At 38.0% G+C, this 18,836-nt stretch overlaps 1 protein-coding gene across 2 annotated transcripts; it reads left to right on the top strand.

Annotated features, from left to right (window-relative positions):
• The first annotated feature begins 1,000 nt into the window (after positions 1–1,000).
• Positions 1,001–17,828, top strand: LOC141564763 (uncharacterized). Of its 2 annotated transcripts, XM_074307655.1 has the most exons (6): positions 1,001–1,113; positions 2,540–3,011; positions 8,635–8,717; positions 10,198–10,324; positions 11,192–11,305; positions 12,068–17,828. In XM_074307655.1, the coding sequence occupies exons 2-6, from the start codon at positions 2,591–2,593 to the stop codon at positions 14,218–14,220; spliced, it is 2,898 nt and encodes a 965-aa protein (XP_074163756.1). In that variant the 5' UTR covers positions 1,001–1,113; positions 2,540–2,590; the 3' UTR covers positions 14,221–17,828. The 2 variants fall into 2 exon arrangements, with proteins under 2 accessions (XP_074163756.1, XP_074163758.1); XM_074307657.1 differs by lacking the exons at positions 1,001–1,113; positions 8,635–8,717 and having other exon boundaries at positions 2,808–3,011.
• Positions 17,829–18,836: the final 1,008 nt, after the last annotated feature.

The raw sequence follows: 18,836 nt of genomic DNA, 5'->3' as shown, positions 1-18,836 counted from the left end.
ACCTCATGGCTTTGCTCTCACTTAAGTTTGCTCAGCGATGACTGGGGCATCTCCAACCTCGCTCTCGCTCGCCAGGGGTTGCTGCAGGTGTTGGTAGTCAGTGGCAGCTGGCTATCTGCTCCCCGTTGGCTGCCGATTCCTAGTCTTGCAGATTTGGAGTTTCTCTTCATTGGCTACCTTAGTTCCAATCTCCCACAGTTCAGTGACTGACCCAGCTAACAACGGAAGGCAGGACCCTAAAGCTAAGATAATTGAGTCTATTTTTCCTCCCACACTGTTTACTCGGGTCAGAGTTCTCCTAGCATTCCCAGTGTAACTCTTTGGCTTTACTTCAAGCGTAGGAAAACAGAAGTTTAAGGAGACAAGGTATGGTGCACCGACCACATTGTCGTCTGGTGGCCACTGGGCCTGGAATCAGCAAGGCGGGTCTAACTCCTAAATCAGGTACTTCCCAGATGTGATGCAGGGCCGGCCTCCGTTCCCTCAACTGTACAATGGGGCTAGCCATAGCACCTACTTCCCAAGATCGTTGTAAGAACCCAATGAGATATTTGTAATAGTAAAACGTAGTACGTGCTTAATATATGCTTGTTCCCTCCTTCCCTTACTCCCCCTATTCCGTCCTTCCTCCCCCCTATTCCGTCCCTCCTCCCCCCAATAGTTTTGGGGTCCTATATTTTTACCAGCAGAAAACCTACGTTTGGCAGAAAACTGATTGTCATGCATTTTAAATGTCAAACGGAGAGACCTCCACCTCCTTTTAGTTTTGTTTAACCATCAGTTTCCGAGATCGCCTGATTCAAACGCAGTGTCACTCTCCGAGTAGAGGAAACGATAATAACAACTGCTGCCGTATTCTCACCTTAGCCCCAAGCAGAGCGCCTGCGCAGTCGGAGTTCCTCCCCACCTCCCAACCCCGGAATTCTTCCCAGTGAATTCCATTTCCCACAATCCCACTTCCACCCTTCTGAGCAGGGCGCAGGCGCAATCTCCTCGGCTTTCGGGAAATGTAGGCTGGTCGCTCCTCTGGCGCATGCGTACTTGCTCTTGGGCCTGACTGATGGACCAGGGCTTTGTCCCGCTACCTGGGAGCCGCTGCGAGTGTAGGCACGGGTGAGACGTCTGGGAAACGGAGCTGAGGGGAGTGGGAGCGGGCTAGAGAGACGGAACTGGGCTCTGGGAGGGGGAGTGAGAGGAACCGGAGGAGGGGCTGTGCGGTGAGTGGGAAAGGGGCGGGAGTGTTAATTAAATAACATCACCAGCAATAACGGGACTAATCGGGATTGGAACATCACTGCGGGAAACTCCCGTGGGAGGGCCCTCCCTCTACTATGCAAATTGTCACCACTGCTGCAGTTTAAGAGCCCGAAGTGCGCAGAACGTCGGGAGATTCGGTGATGTCATTGCGCACGCGTGTCAGAGGCAGCACTTGAACTCGGGTCTCCTCTCCCAGTGAGTGGGTGCGTTCAGGAGGGGAGAATACCTACATCTCCCTTTGTAAGCAAGATACCGCTAAGGAAATAGCACAGACAGTATTTGAACAGGGGTTTGACGCCAAGTTTTCTGACTCCCCCTGCAGTATTTAATTTAATTTTATTTTTCCCCTGTTACATCAGATTGCCTACTAATATTAATGTTAAACTACTGTCCGAGAATCCCTCACCTCTTTTACTGTCATTACCTGTGCACTTTTCTTCTTCTGTTCCATCCAGGATTGTTAAAATTCTCCAGTTTAGCTGATTTCAACCTCTATAAATCGGTGCAATGTTCTATAATACAGTGAGGGGCGATGTGATTTGGTGAATGGAGGGCAAGCATCTAGTGTATAGATTTAAGTTCCAGGCCTGCCTCTGGCAGAGCCTAGTTCTGTGGCTTTGGATAAATGTCCCCAGACAGCCCTAAACAATATGTTAGAAAAGACTTCACAATCTGCATCTGCGGAAGGACTTTCCCTGTACAAAGTTTCCCATAGGTCCCTCAGACAAATCACTTCTGTCTGAAGATTGTCTTAAATGATCTCTGAGATCTTTCAGCCCTAACATTTCATGAATCTATAGTCACATCTTGCAAACACATGAGAAGTCAATTAATAATGCAGATGTCAATCAACAATTCTAACTGGAATCTTAAATTCAGAAATGGCCCAGAGCCACAATAATCCAATCTTTGCTGGAAAGTTACCCGCTACAATGTATCTGACAATGGCTCTTTTGTAGACATCTATAAAGAGGGAATAAAGCAATACATTTCACCTTTGGACACTTCTAATTGTTAGAATATAGATACAACCTGATGAGAAATCTGAAGTTTAGAGAAGAAACTAGCTCGGTGTGACAATGCTTTGTAAAAACAGCTAAGCTGTCTAGTCCAGCCTTGTTTTGCAGTGGGCCAGGAGAAGAAAGCCTGAGTGAAAGTATATTACTTAATACTGCACAGCTAAATCAGCAGCAGCAGGCTAGGGCTTTTCCCACTCCACAGTACCGTGTTACCTTGTGGAGGTTTTTGCTTTTTTTGTTTTGTTTTGTTTTGTTTGTTCCAGGGTTTCAGCCTTCTTCCAAGAACACTGGGCATTGGTCTGCAGGACAGATACATGACTCCTCAAGTTGATTCCATCCTCTCTCTGCCTCCTAGCAGCCTCCAGTTCTCTAGGGCACAGCCTGAAACTTCTGAGAGAGGACTTCCTCAGATTCCAGTTCAAGACCCACTGCCACAGAGGCCCCACATCCTGGGCCCACAGATCAGTTCAGATTCCTCAGAAATTAGAATTGAAATGGAGAAGAGAATAGAATGGAACTGGAAGAGAAAGCCTCCGGGAAGCCAGGAGAAAGCATGCTGCTCCCCAGAACCACTTTTTCGAACTATAGTAGCACAAGGAGGAGAAAATCCAGGAACCACTGGTGCTGAAGAAGTTCCTGTCGAAGGGGATCAGGACTTCAGCAATGTCAGGAGATCAGATGAAGGTCAGACAGGAATCACTGTGGAGGATAAGACTCATATTCTTCAGGAAAGAGGTGAGAATTACAAGTATAGGAAAAGGAAAATATACTCATTCTAGGTGGGGAATCCATGAGGGAAGGTGAAGCTCTCCACACTCTTGTGGATATGGTCGGCTCAATAACAAAAAGATTTGGTAGATTTTACCGGTTCCTCTCTTCCTGCATCTTGTAGACCTTCCCATTCAGCTATATTATATGCAGCAAAATAGGTATAAAGTCTCCTATGCTGGAAGTCCCCAAGGTGCCCTGAAAAGACTACTGCATGGAATCAGGAATCTCTGACCATCTCTGACTCACTTAAACACATGGTATACATTTCCCATGTTAAAAAGTAAAACAAAACAATTTGTCCATGTTAAATTCCTTGAAATTGATCTTTGATTTTAATTCTTATATGTTAAATTTTCTATTGATTTTGGATTTGGTTAATAAAGTCCTGAAAATCTACAAGTTCATTGAATGTCTACTTTTTCTCATTTAATATTATGGATAATTTTGCTGGATATGATATTTTTGACTATATGCCAAATTCTTTTGGTTTTTGATAAATATGATTCCAGGATCTGCAGGTCATTTATTGGGGCTGTTAATAAGTCCTGTACAATTCTAATTGTAGCTTCAGTGTATTTGGATTTGTTTTTTTGTTTGTTTGTTTGTTTCTTTCTTTCTTGTAAATTTTTCTATTTGTTCTGGGTGTTTTGAAATTTGGCAATAATATTTCAATGTTTTTTCCACAAATGATGTCTTTTGAGGTGGTAATTGGTGGATTTTTTTTTTTCTATTTCTATTTTCCTCTCATGTTCTATCATTCAAGGACAATTTTCTTGGATTATTTCATGCATTATTGTGTCAAGGTTCTTTTTTTTTGGTTTTCATACCATGATCCTAGCCAAAGGACAGAACCTCTCAGAGTTCTTAAAGAAGAGATTTGCTAGCAGAGGTCTTTATTCTGGGTGAAGGGGCCAAGTGGACTCTATGTACCTCTCTTGTTCTTTTAGTCTCCATTCTTCATAACCTCTTTCTTCCCTTTCCCCAGATACATACAATCTTCTCACAACTCTTCCTTTCCTTTTCTCTTTTGTTGTTCTTTTACCTAAGGAGAGGGTGGGAACTCAGGGAAGAGAAAGAAGGAAGGGATGAGGACCCCAGGGTGGATGCCTTGATGCCTTCTTGGCTTCTGATCTTTTTGTGATCCAGGGCTGTCAATTCTTTGTGTAGATCTTTACAAAATTTTGTTTTGTTATATGACTGTATTTGCTAATGAGTTTGTATTTGTGAATATGTGTCTTTGTGTATGATTTGTATAGATGTCAGTATTTGTGTATTTCTTGTATGTTTTTTTATATCTGTGAAACTGTCTTACATTAATATAGATTTAGGTAAAGAATTTAAAGCATGAATTATTACTATTTTAAGCTTTTGTCTAGAATGGAAGCACCTTGACAATAGGGATTATTTCATTCTATGAACTTTTATCCCAAGTGACTAAAGCACTGTAGGGACTTAATAAATGCTTGTTTATTTATTCAGGAGACATTGTTGCTACTCTGTATTCAGGGCCTAAATGTGTTTGTGTATATACCTTTCTGAAAAAAATGTATTTAGGAAATGTGCCTAATGTTTTGGGAAATATGGGAACTCTAAATGTTTTTATCGACAAGATAAATCTAGCTATTTTGTGGGTAGTAAAAGTGATATTGAAAGAAAATATTCCTAGATCAGAAGTTAGGTGACTTGAGTTCCAGGTTAGATTTTGCCATTAACTTGCTCTAAGTGCTAAAGCAAATTACTTCTTTATTGGCCTTGCTTTTCCTTTCTGTTAAATGAAAGTTGTATAATATCTAGTTTCTTCTAGCTCCAAGTCTATGATTCTAGCTTTAATCATACTTTATATCATTAATTACTTCACTAATGCTCTCAATACAGTGACTGTTATTTTATCTTCCTGACCCTCCACACTAGTTAACTCTCAGCATTTACCTCCTATCCAAAAGTTGTAAAACTTCCCAAGAAGAAATTCTGATCAATTGGCTGATTCCTTTTGTAAAATGTGGGAATTGGACCAAATGGCTTCTTCAGTCCCTTTAGAATTCATAAACATATGAAATAGTTCTTGGGGAGGTCACTAATGACATCCTTGTCACTAAAGGGTGATAGTTTTTTTCTATTTGCATTTTTGTGATCCCTTTGTATATTGTTTTACTGGCTTCCTTTACTTCACTTTGCATCAATTCACATAAAATTCCATACTTCCTTGTATTCATCATGTCCTTTTCTTCTTACAGCATAGTAATAATCTATCACACATATATTATAATTTATTTAGCCTTTCCCTATTCTATTTTCATTTCCTTTGTTTCTAGTTCTTTGCCATCACACTACAAAAATACTACTCTAAATATCCTAGGGTTTGTTGTTGTTTTTATTATTGTTCAGGCATTTTCAACTCTTCATGATCCTGTTTGGGGTTTTCTTGGCCAAGATACTGAGATGGTTTGCTATTTCTTTCTCCAGCTCATTTTATGGGTGAGAAAACCGTGAGAAAACCCGGTTAAATGACTTACTCAGAGTCACACAGTTCAGTAAGTGTCTGAGGCCAGATTTGAACTCAGGTTTTCCTGACTAGACCTATCACTCTATCCTCTATGTCATGTAGATGTCCATATTTTAGTGTACATGAAGTCTTTCTTTTTGTCAGTGGACTTCTTGAAATATATGCCTAACAGTAGAATCTCTAGGAACAAAAACATCCACATTTAGTTAGTCATTTGTTTATTTATTTATTTATTTTTGCTGAGGCACTTGGAGTTAAGTGACTTGCCCAGGGTCATACAGACAGGAAGTAGTAAGTGTCTGAGGCCAGATTTGAACTCAGGTCCTCCTGACTTCAGGGGAGGTACTCTATCCACTGCATCCCCTAGCTGCCCCGAAATATTGACATTTTGACCATTTTGTTTACATAATTACAAATTGCTTTATAAAGTGCTTGTACTGATTTACAGTTCCACCAACAATGTATTAGTGGATCTGTCTTTCCACAACCCCTCAGATTTGATTATTCCCATCTTTCATCTTGGCAAATGTAGCGAGCTGTTGTCTCCAGAAGCTGCCGGATCACTCTCTGGGAAGAGATCTGCTGTGTCTTCTACTCAAATCTCTCCGACAGATTCTTCTTCCTGTAACGAACCGTTGTCTCCAGGCAGTTGCTGTTAACTCTTGTCCAGAGAAGTGACTTCCCTTCCTGCAGGGAGCCCCGTCAAGCCTGATGCAATGCAGAGTCTTCTTCTATCTCTGGGAGTCCTCTCTTTTATTCTCCCAGAGAATGGGCATGGGATAATGCAAGGGCTTCTGGGAAGAACCACCTCAGCCAATGAGCCTGCTCCTTCCATCAAGTCAACCTGAGTTCTCACCTTGTAATTGTCCAACCTGAATTCTCACCTTGTCACTATCCAGACAACCTGAGTTCTCACTTAGTAATCCTAACAGGCAAATTTAAGAAGCACAAAATAAAACTCTCTTGTTGGTCACCCTCTTCTGAATACTTTCAGGAATACTGTCTTTGTGACATTTCTCTCTCCTAATTCTCCTTGTAACTGTCTGACCATTCCATTTCATCTTTATCTTCATGGAGATCATTTCCATTACCCATAGAGAATCTCCTTCAAGAATCTGTTCTGGTCTCTCTCTCTTTTTTTTTTTTTTCTTTTTCTTTTTTCTATATTATCTTACCTAATGATCTCATAATTTCCTCTGGGTTCTATTATCATCTCTATGCAGATCTATATAATCAGATATCTAAATTTAGATCTATATATTCAGCCCTTGTCTTTTCCCTGAGCTAGTCTCCCATAACCAGCTATCTTTTGAATATCTTGAACTGGATATCCCATAGGCATCTCAAACTCAATATTTTCAAAGCAGAAATCCATGTTTTCTCCCCAGCCCAGACCTACCCCTCTTTCTATCTTTTTTGTTATTGCCAAAAATACTTTCTACTATCCTCTTCACCCAGACTTCCAACCTAAATGTTATTCTCAATTCCTCTTGCACTTACCCTGAATAGCCATTCTGTTGTGAAGTTTTTTCTACCTTCACCATCTCTTTTGTAGGTCCCTTTCTTTCCAGTCACACAATCACAGTCCTATGTCAAGCCATCATCACCTCTCTTTTTAGACTATTGCAATAGCCTTCTGTTTCAAGTTTCTCCCTATTTTATCCATCCTTCACTTCATTAATAAAGTGATTTTTCTAAAGGACATATATTCTGTGTTATCCCTTCCCATTCAACTTCAGTAACTCCCTATTATCTCTAGGATCAAATATAAAATCCCTTTTTGATCTATAATGGTCTTTACAGCCTAGCCCCTTAATACCTTTCCAGTACTTTATCTCTATACTTCACAATCCAGGACAGGGGCCTTGATGTTCCTTAGATGAAACAAGACATCTGTTGGTCAGTGCTTTTTAAGTGTCTGTCTCCTGTGCCTGTAATGCCTTTTCAACATCATTTCCTGTTTTCCTTGGCTTCCTTTAAGATTTTACTCTTTCCCTTCTTATTCTAGATATGTTGATTTTGTTTTTGCAAAAGCTTTTGAATTTCATGTACTTGTAATGTCTACTTTATCTTTTTTTCTTCCCTCTGACTCTTCTTTCATTAAGAATTCATTTGCTATTCATACCTCTGAAAAAATATGACCTTATAATTTTGTGTATTATATTATTTTAAGTTTTCAGGTTATATATCCATTTTGAATTTATTATGAAATATGGTTTAAGATACTGTTCTAGGCCTAATTTCTGCAAGTTCATTTTCCAATTATCCCTGCAACTTTTATCAAATAAAGAGGTCTTTCATAAGTATTTTATGTTTTGGGTTCTATTGAATATTGAGTTTTAAAAATTGTTATCTTTGTCTAGTTTTTTCCATTGGTCTTCTTTAATATTTTGTAACTATTACCAAATAGATCCTACTGCATTGATGACCATTCATTTTCTCCATCCTTTGCTGATACTTCTCCCTGTTAGTCTACAGTTTTCCTGAATCATTATTAATAGTATTTTATTTTTCCAATTACATGTAAGGATAATTTTCAGCATTCATTTTTGTAAGATTTTGAGTTCCAATTTTTTTCTCCCTTAGATAACAAACAATCTGATTTGTAGGATATATGTGTTTTTAAAAATATACTTGCTTGTTCTCTTTTACCTTCCTACCTTTATTATCATCACTCACTATGCATTGAATACCTTCTTTTCTCCCTCAATGTCCACCAACTGTTGGAGTCTTTTATTTCTTTTCATAGTTTGGATACTGCCATTTTTAGGAGGCCTTAAATGGGGTTTCTCTCCTAATTATTTCATATGTATTTGACTTCTATGTATTTTTCATATTCTGGTTTCTAGGCAATCAGAAATTTCTTTTCCTGTCTTGTCTCTCTTATTAGATTGTGATGTATAATACACTGCTTTTCATGCCATAATCCATTTCATGACGCCAAGGACAGAATCCAAATCCCAAGTCACATTTCTGAAGCGCCTAAGTTTGGTTACAAACATGTTTGAGGGTATTTCTGCCCTGGGGAATCTGAAGGCACAAGACTACAGTGCTCTCCCTTATTATAACTTTTCTCTGCAATAGCTCCATGGTTTCTGAAGCCCTCTCTTCCCCCAAAGTGGAATACAGAAGAAGAGGCAATGGTTGCTAAGTCTGTCACTTCCTGGGTAAGATGGGTTCTCTATCACTTCACCTGCATGTCCCAGATACCCAAGCATGGATGTGTTTCCCATCTTTATTCTTGAATGTCTCTTTTCCAGCACAATCCCAAAGAGAGCCCAAGTCCCAAATCTCTTATATCTCCAAAGAAGTCAGCATATTTTGATGAAAAAACATCTAGAACTTGGGAGTCAGGAGATCAGAGTTCAGGGCTGTGTGACCTCTTGAGTAACACTTTTTCTCTCTCTGGACTATAATTTCCAATTTGTAAAAATAAGAGCAGTTGAATTATAGTAAATGATCCCTGAGAGCCAGTCTAAGTCTAAAATATAGAGTTTATATTATACATTATATGTCTGGGGGTGTTAGGCGGGAACAGAAGACAAGAGAGTACTCTGGTATATTAGCTTCTTTGAGCAGAGGCCTCTGATAAGATTGGGTTCACACTCCCTGCCTCAATGCCTGAGAATGTGGCTCTGAGCCCTGCTTCTATTTCTATTAGAGAAGAAAGAAAAGGTTCTGTTATGAAGCAGAACTTGAAACAAGGTACTAAGTGGAATTGAGGAGACAATGGTTAAATCTAGTTTAGCATTGATTTAATCCTTCAACAAATAATGCTTTCCTAGGATATAATGATTGGTGTATGCTCAGTGTGGGGCATATAAGCTAGGAACCTTAGCCAGGATGGACATTCGGAGAGAGCTAGAGGCAGAAGCTAGCAGAGGCAAAGGACTGGTGGCAGGAGCTCAGCTCTCAGAACCAAGGAGAGAGATAGGCCTCTAAGAAAATTAACTGGGCCTCAGGAAAGGAGACAAGCCTTTGAAAGAGATAATAAAGGATTTGGATTTTAACACCTGGCTGTACTTGTGGTGATTACTGAACTGAAATGAATCCTGCCTCTGGAGACCCCAAGAAAACCTCAACAGAGAACATTACATTTTAGAGAAGAATATTAAAGGTTCTAGCTCAACATCCTTATTTTATCAATGAGTTAACTAAGGCAGAGTAAGTCAAATGACTTGCTGAAGTTTACCCAGTAAGTTAATGGCAGAACTTGATTGTTTTGAAAGAGATGCCAATAATAATCTGCCTCAGGTCACTTTTCCCTTCTAAACACTTTTAGATGTAGCAGAAATCCATCCAGAAGAAATAATAATGACTAGTGCTTACATCAGACTGTGAGATTTGCAGAGCATTTTAATAGTTCATTTCAGTTGAAACAATATGAAATGGGCATTTGAGATATTATCACCACCATTTTACAACTAAGTCAGAGAGATTAAATACTAGCCCATGGTCACACATGTAGTCTGTATCAGAGGTAGAATTCAAAACTAGATGTCTCTGACTCCAAGCCCCAGCACTCTTTCCACTATGCCATACTATATTATATCTACCTTCCTTGCCCCGGGTTTTATTAATTCCAGCCTAACCCTCTAAGGACATTTTGGGGGATGGCCCCTGAGCCAGCAGAAATCTGTGTTTCAGGAAGCAGTGACATTCAAGGAGGTAACTGTGAATTTCACCCAAGAGGAATGGGAACACCTGGACCCTCTTCAGAGGGACCTCTACAAGGATGTGATGTTGGAGAACTATAGGAACTTGGTCCTCCTCGGTAAGGTTACTTTCCCCTTGTAAATTAGTTTACCTTTGAGGCACCAGTTACTAAATGCTTTTTGGCTTCCACTATGCTTAGATAAAGCAGTTCAGTCTTCCAGGAATCCTAATCTCTTTAGTCAGAAACAGTGATATCTGATCCTTGTTATCAAGTAAAAGGAGTCCCAAAATACTCTTGGAAACTTCAACTCATTTTGGTCCTTTCTCAGGCCAACAAGAGACTTTCTGGCAAAATTCCATTGCAGAAATCTTTGTATGATAGAAAATCCTAACATTATGGCTGGGAAAGACAAGCTAAATGTATTTGTACTCTTTTATCAGTCATAGAATCTTAGAATTAGAAAGGCATTTTGAAATAATTTAATCTGATGTGAAAGTTGAGGCCCAAAGGTAGAAGAAGGATAGAAGAAAAAAAGGGTAGAAGAGTACAATGATACTCAAACCTATATCTCACGCCAATATCCCTTTTACTACATTATGCCTGTTGTAAATATGAGGTTATAGTCTCTGAGCCCATTTCAACTTTCCTATTATTTTGAGTCTAAATAGAAGGTAGATTAATCATTTGTGATACATGGTTAGGGGAAATTCATGTTTCAGGGCAAGTTTGAATGAATGAACTATTGTTACTCCTTCTACTTTGTAAAGACTGAATGATTCTTTGATTTGTCTAGGTAACATGTTGAGCTGGTAACAAAACCAGACTCAAACCCAGATTTTCTAAAATTGAGAGCAGAGTACACTTCATTGTATATCACTGCCACAAGAATCATTCCACCACCCCACTTTGAAAAATAATCCTGAATCCTTTTATTTTCTATTTATAAAATAAACAGGGTTCTCTTGTTTCTTTTCCTACAAACAGGACTTGTGGATTCCAAACCAGTCATAATCTCCTGGTTGGAGCAGGGGGAAGAACTGCAGATGCCTTATCCTCAAGAAACTGAAAAAGGAGTGATCTTAGAAAGCTCCTGTTTAGGTGAATGTGTTCCATTTACAGATGAGTCATTGCAACTACCAGCCTACCTATTCATTGAAATGTGACCATTTTTAATATATTGGATATGCTTGATGTGCAAAAGTTTGGATTTAGGCATTTCCAAATCAAGAATACTATTTATGTAAGATTCTGTGACTTTTGTGTCAGGGGAGAAAGACAAATATTTCCCCAATAGGTTCTTCCCTACCAAAATACACAAAGTAACTCATTGTGTGGCCTTAAGTAAATCCTTTGAGCCTCAGTTTTCTCTTTGTAAAATCCTAATCTCTTTAGTCAGAAACAGTGATATCTCATACCTTTTTTTTTTTTTTTTTTTTCAAGTAAAAGAAATCCCAAAATACTCTTGGAAACCTGCAACTCATTCTGGCCCTTCAACAGGCTAGCAAGAGAGTTTCTGACAAAATTCCCTTGCAGAAATCTTTGTAGAATAAAAATCCTATCCTTATGACTGGGAAAGGCAAGTTAAATTTCTTTGTACTCCCTTACCAGTCATAGAATTTTACAATTAGAATTGTGTATAGTGCCTTATTTTAGGCACTATTTGATTTAAATAACCATGGATATATCTGTACTATTTTAATTAAATAATCTCTAAAAGCTTTTCCCATTCAAATGACATATGAATTCCATGTTACAAATGAAGGATTACTTCTTCCCATAATGGTTGGATTAAATTTCTGAAGTCTTTCCTTCTGTTCATTCCAACATCAGAATTCTTAATGATTCTTAATTTTTTTCCAGATTGGGAGACCAAGGGCCAGACCCAAAAATCACCTCAAAATCATGAAGAAGTAGTTCAACCAGAGACACTCAACAGAGAAGTTTTCTGCCAGGATTATATGTTTGGAAAAGCTCTTAAACAGGGGAGCAAATCTTTGAGCCAAAAGGAGAATATTGCAGAGACTCAAAGAAAACATTATACCCAGGAAAATTATTTCCTACAACTGACTAACAAAAAAAATTTCACTGCACAGAAAGGCCATAAATGCAATGAATTTGATAGAATCTTCAATCAGGACATCTGCAAACAGACAAAATATTGGAATCATAGTGAATGCGAGAATTTCTTCAGTTATCATACAACCCTTACACAGCCTCAGACACTAAATGGAAAAGAGAAACCCTGCCAATGTGAGAAATGTGGGAAAGCCTTCAGTATTAATGTTGCACTTAATGAACATTATCAAATAAATGCTAGAGAGAAATCTTATGAATGCAATGAATATGGGAAGGACTTTAGCCACAGCTTATTCCCTATAAGACCACAAAGAATTAATACTGGAGAGAAACACTGTGATTATAAAGAATATGGGAAAGTGTTCAGTCAGAAAGCAAATATTACTGTACATCAGAGAATTCACACTAGGGAAAAATCTCATGAATGTCATGAATGTTGGAAGTCTTTTAATCAGAGGTCTGGTCTTATTCACCACCAGAAAATTCATCATAGAGGAAGACCATATAAATGTAATGAATGTGGAAAGGCCTTCAATACTGATGGAAGCCTCATTGAACATCACCGAAAACATACTGGAGAAAAGCCCTATGAATGCCCTGAATGTGGAAAAGCATTTAGCCACAAACCATATCTTATTCAACATCAGAAAATTCATACAGGTGAGAAACCTCATAAATGTAATGAGTGTGGAAAGGCTTTCAGGACCCGAACGCAACTTAATAGACATGAAAGATTTCATACTGGAGAAAAACCCTATGAATGTAGAGAATGTGGGAAGGCCTTGAGTGATAGCTCATCCCTAGTTGAACATCAAAGAATTCATACTGGAGAAAAACCCTATAAATGTACAGATTGTGGAAAATCTTTCAGTAAGAGAGCCCGTCTTACTCCACATCGGAGAATTCATACTGGTGAGAAGCCCTATGAATGTAATGAATGTGAGAAAGCCTTTCGGGATAGCTCATCCCTTATTAACCATCAGAGAATTCATACTGGAGAAAAGCCTTTTGAATGTAAGGAATGTAGGAAAGCCTTCAGTCGAAAAACAAACCTTACTGTTCATGAGCGAATTCATACTGGAGAGAGACCCTATGAATGCCATGAATGTGGGAAGACATTCAGTCAGAGATCTAGCCTTATTCACCATCAAGTCATCCACCATGGAGAGAATGGCTACAAATGTAATGAATGTGGAAAAGCCTTCAGTATTGAAGCACACTTGATTGAACACTGTCGAATACATACTGGAGAAAAACCCTATGCATGCCGTGAATGTGGGAAAACTTTTAGTCGAAGTTCATCACTTACTCAACATCAGAGAATTCATACTGGAGAAAAACCCTATAAATGTACAGAATGTGGGAAAGCCTTCTGTAGGCGCACCCATCTTACTCAACATCTAAGAATCCACACAGGAGAGAAGCCTTATGAATGTAACAAATGTGAGAAATCCTTCAGTGACAGATCATCCCTTAGCCAACATCAGAGAATTCATACTGGAGAAAAACCCTATGAATGTAAGGAGTGTGGGAAGGCCTTCAGTCAGAGAACTCAACTTAATAAACACCAGAGAATTCACACTGGAGAGAAGCCTTATGAATGTCATGAATGCAGGAAGGCCTTCATTCAGAAATCTGGTCTGTCTTACCACCAACGAATGCATCCAGAAGGGAACAATTATATATGTAATGAATGTGGCAAAGCCTTCAGTAGGAATTCTTGCCTTATTTATCATCAGTTTATTCATGATAGAAAGAAATCTTATGAATGTAAAGTATGTGGGAAGATCTTCCCTCATAACTCATCTCTTATTGAACATCAGTTCATTCATATGGGAAAAAAATCTTTTGTATGCAATGAATGTGGAAAATCCTTTTTCTTGAGCAAAAGCCTTAAAAAACATGAGAGACTTCACATGGGAAAAAAGATTTTATGAATGTGATTCATGCAGAAAATGTTCAGTTATACATATTTCCTTATTTAAGGAGAATAAATGGTAAAAAGAATCAGGCTGGTGCAATGGAGATGGATGGGTTCTCCTGTTATAATTTAATGGCTTGTAATAGGAAGAACATTGGATATGGAGTCAGAAGACCTGAATTTATGCCCTGACTTTAACATTTTGTGTGTTCTTGTGCTCAGGTTTTTGATTTTTGGTTGTTGTTTTTTTTTTTTTTTTTCTTCCCATCTTTCGAATGGAACTAAATTGAAGAAAGGGTGTCTCTGAGAATTAGATTCATTTTGATAAATTTGTCTACTATATGTGGCAGAAGACATATTTGTCTATATAGATATAAACTCTAGGCATAGACAATACAAAGATAAACACTACTGTCAAAAAGCTCATAATTGAATGGAATGAAGGACAATCTAAATGCAAATAAGAGTAGTGTAAGGCAGAGTGAGTGCAAAAGAGAGTTCTGTGTAAGTGGGAAGTTTGAGGAGAGCTGACAGGGGTTTTAGGGAAGTCTTCCTGGAAGTTTGGAAGGTAGAATGGAATTAATTCTTGAAGAAAAAAAAAGACTTCAACAATCAAAGGTAGCAAGTAAAGCGGGCTTTTGGAAAGGACTTCCGGCCAAGATGGTGGAGAGGAGACAGACAGCTGCTTGAGCTCCGCGTTTTCTCTCAGGACTTACTTCATGACAAGCCTCGGAGTCAATGCTTGACCGGAAAAGAAACCCACAAATAATCATCAACAGAAGACATCCTTGAAATTCGACAGAGAAGGTCTGTGTTTGCTTGGGGGAGGGTCGAACAGACTGGGTGCAAGACTGAGGGCAGACAGCCAGAGGGAGACAGGCAACTCACATAACCCAGACTGGAGGGGGGAGGGGTACGATCTCTTCCGTTTCTGCCAAAAGACTTTTGCCCCAGAGTGGATACTCTGTCTTGGCAGCAAGCCAGGAGCAGCAGAGAATGTGTAAACACCAGAGGTGAAGAATAAAACCCCGGGAAAGCCAGTGTCTCTTGGAATTAATTCTTGAAGAAAAAAAAAAAAAGACTCCAACAATCAAAGGTAGCAAGTAAAGAGGGCTTTTGGAAAGGCATAGACAAGGACAGAAGAGGATAGTATGAGATTGGGGAATAGTGAATAATACAGCTTGGATGATGAAATATTTGAAAGAGAGAATTGTGAAACAAGATGCCAGCTTGACTCACTAGGCTATAGATAACCACTGAAAGTTTTTGAGTGGAAGAATAGTAAGAGAAATCCATTAATAAAATTATAAATCAGAGTTTTAGAGCTAGAAGGGATCATAGAATCCATCAAATGCAATCCTCTCCTTTTATAAATGAGGAATCTATAGCCCAAAGTGTCTTGCTCAGGGTTCACACATCTAGCAAGAGTTTGAATTGGGATTTGATGTGAAATATATTACTGAAGAAATGAAAGATTCTCATTTGGAGAAATGAGAAACTAGATAGATCATTACAATAATCAGAGGAAAAGAGATGAGGAACTGAACTATGATCATTGCAGTGGGAGAGAATGGATGAGAGTTATTGGGAATATAGAACCTACAGAACTTGAAAACAGATTAGATTATGGTGAATGAGGGAGAAGGAAGAGTAAAATTGATCCCAACTGAAACTAGGAGAATAATAGTGTTATTTAAAATGACAATTCCTTAAGGGACAGTTTTTCAGGAAAGATAATGAGTTCAGTTTGGGACATATTGAGTTTGAAGTCTAAGCAGGTTACCTAGATAATAAATTTCCACCTCCATGACTTTCTTAAGAAACATCATGGTGATAAATGAAAGTTGACTTTGGATTCAGGAAAACCTGCATTCAGATTCTGCCTCTCACACATTAGCAATATAAAATGAATAAATCACATCTCAGAGCTGCCAAGCAACTTATTAATACTACTTTCTATACCAGAAGTTCTTCACATTTGTGAAATCACAGATTTGACTAACAAAATAAGACTTCTTGCACAATTTCCTTTGCCCCTTTTCAAATATCTTCATGCTCTCAGTAAGGAATAGCTTGCAACTACCATTCCTTGATTCAATCATGGGTTTAGGAGCAGCAGATTACATCCATAATCCAGCCATGTCTTCTATCAGAAAGCAGTATCTGACATTTGTGTATGGCAGTGCTGTTGATTTCCAGCTCTTGTTGATTCTGATTGCCCCTTTCTCATTCCCTTGTTTCTGAGAAATTAAGAGGAAGGGTACTTTGAATAGAGCAAGAGAATCCAGGTAGGACCTAGTACCTTAAAGAGCCTCCAGCTCTGTCTTGTCTGCTTGTTAGCTAAAATTGATCCTTATGTATTAATGTATTTCCAAAAAGCACTTCTCTTAGGAACTGATCCTAGGAAGGTGAGCTTTATCTTCCTGATAGTCTTTGTATGGAATAATTACATAGAATTTAGAGGTAAAAGGAATACTATCTGGCCCACCTTGATGAGTTTACAAAGAAAAAAAAAAAAAAAAAACCAAACAGGTCCAGAGGTTGAGTGATTCCAACTCAAGAGCTGGAGCTATGCTTTTTAACTCAAGTGTAGGTAGAAGTTTCCCTTCACCTTTGTTAAATGTAGTCTTACTTGATTTATCCTATGATTCTAATCTATTGGTATCTTTTTGAATCCTTATTCGGTTACCCAGAATTTGCTTCTAGCTTTGTGTCCTTTACAGATTTCATAAGTATACTTACCAGTCTTTTATCCAAGACATTGATAAAATGTTGAACACTATAAGATCAAATTACTAAGACACTAAATTAGATGTTTCCTTCCATACTGACTTGAAGGAAGTGAACCAAGTAAAAATCTGAACCAGCTAAGTAATTTGGGAAAGAAAAAAAGGAATTGATACTTATCTTAGAATTAAGGTTAGAGAATCAGGCCAGACTAGCCTAGATAGTTAGACACATGAGAGAGTGGTTCTTTCTCCAATTACTGTCAACTTATTTAGTTTCATAAATGGAAAACAAGTTGACTTACCTCTCTTTCTTTCAATTTCCCAATCTATAAAAACAAAATTGGTTTAGTGCATTAAGAGCACAAGAGTGAATTAGGAAAAAAGTTTGAGCCTCACTTCCATCATTTACTGTGTGATTTAGCAAGCAGATTAGATAGCATATGTCTACTTGTGTATGTAGATATGTTTGTAGTTTTTTAATATGACTCTGTAGATATGTGTAGTTTTTACAGCAGATTACTATTTATGTATAGAATATAAGAATATAGATTCTGATTGAGTAGATTGATTTTATCTGAGTGGGGAGATTGTGTCTTTTGCAGGTAGATTTGTGTGTATAAATTGTATGTGTATTAAAATTAGTGCAAGTGTAGATTGTGAGATTTATTGATTTTGTGCATATAATATAGATTGAGTTTTTTTGGGGAAATTACACACACACATATTATATATATACACATATGCATTTGTAAGGTCATGAAAATTGTGTATATATGTGTACAGGTCATACCTATGTGCTAGCATGTTTAGATGGACACTAGATTCTCCATCTCCAACCTCCTTCATTACGTATTATTTCATCTTTTGTTAATAAACACATGCCATTAAAAAAAAACAGTGTGTTTAATGTCATTATGTCCAAGAAGAATAAAAAACCTTAAGTTTTTCTTTGAACCCTAATCTTTCCTGGGGGCAGAATGACAGGACTTCTAACTGAGAGCTTTTAATTTATATACATCATCAAGGATTTAAGGGATCTTTCATATATACCAGAATATTAGACATAGGGCATGCCCTTTTAAATTTTTTATTTTTAAAAAATTCATTTATTTATTTTTACTAAATAGTATTTTATTTTTCCAATTACATGTAAGGATAGTTTTCAATATTCATTTTTGTAAGATTCTGAATTTCAATTTTTTTCTTCCTCTTTCTATACCTAAATCCCTCCCCAAGACAGCAAGCAATCTGATATAGGTTATATATATAGTCATTTTAAACATTTCCATATTGTTCATGTTGTGAAAGAAAGCTCAAAACAAAAGGGAAAAACTATTAGAAAAAAAATAAATAAATAAAAAGGTGAAAATTGTATGCTTTCTTCCACATTCATTCTCCATAGTGCTCTTTCTAGATGCAGTGGCATTTTCCATCACAAGTCCATAGGAATTGTCTTGGATCACTATATTGCTGAGAAAAGCTAAGTCTATCATAGTTGATCATCACACAATCTTGCTGTCACTCTATACAGTTTTCTGGTTCTACTCACTTCACTCAGCAGCAGTTTATTTATATAAGTGCTTCCAGAGCTTGAATTCTCAGTAGAGCACTAAATTTTACCAGTTCCCCTTTTGGGGATCCAGTTCCAAGAGTTTGATATATACTTTAGAAGTCCTTTTCAATTACTTTAACTCAGTTGACACTAATTCACTTTTACCTCTTCACTACAAGAACATCAATCAATTCAACATCAACTCTGATGAGAGACTGCGTCCCACACTGACAGACAGATGCATAGAAGTAGTTCCAAGCTCCCACTCAGGTGTTCTTCCTGACTCACTAGACATGCCAGAACTGCCTCATCTTCTCACATTTTCACATTTCCTCCAGCTCTCTAATGAAA

This window comes from Sminthopsis crassicaudata, chromosome 1 (assembly GCF_048593235.1).
Source record: "Sminthopsis crassicaudata isolate SCR6 chromosome 1, ASM4859323v1, whole genome shotgun sequence".
In the NCBI taxonomy this organism is placed as follows: domain Eukaryota; kingdom Metazoa; phylum Chordata; class Mammalia; order Dasyuromorphia; family Dasyuridae; genus Sminthopsis; species Sminthopsis crassicaudata.
The sequence above is the reverse complement of the archived record's forward strand: the minus strand, read 5'-3'. Positions and strand labels throughout refer to the sequence as shown.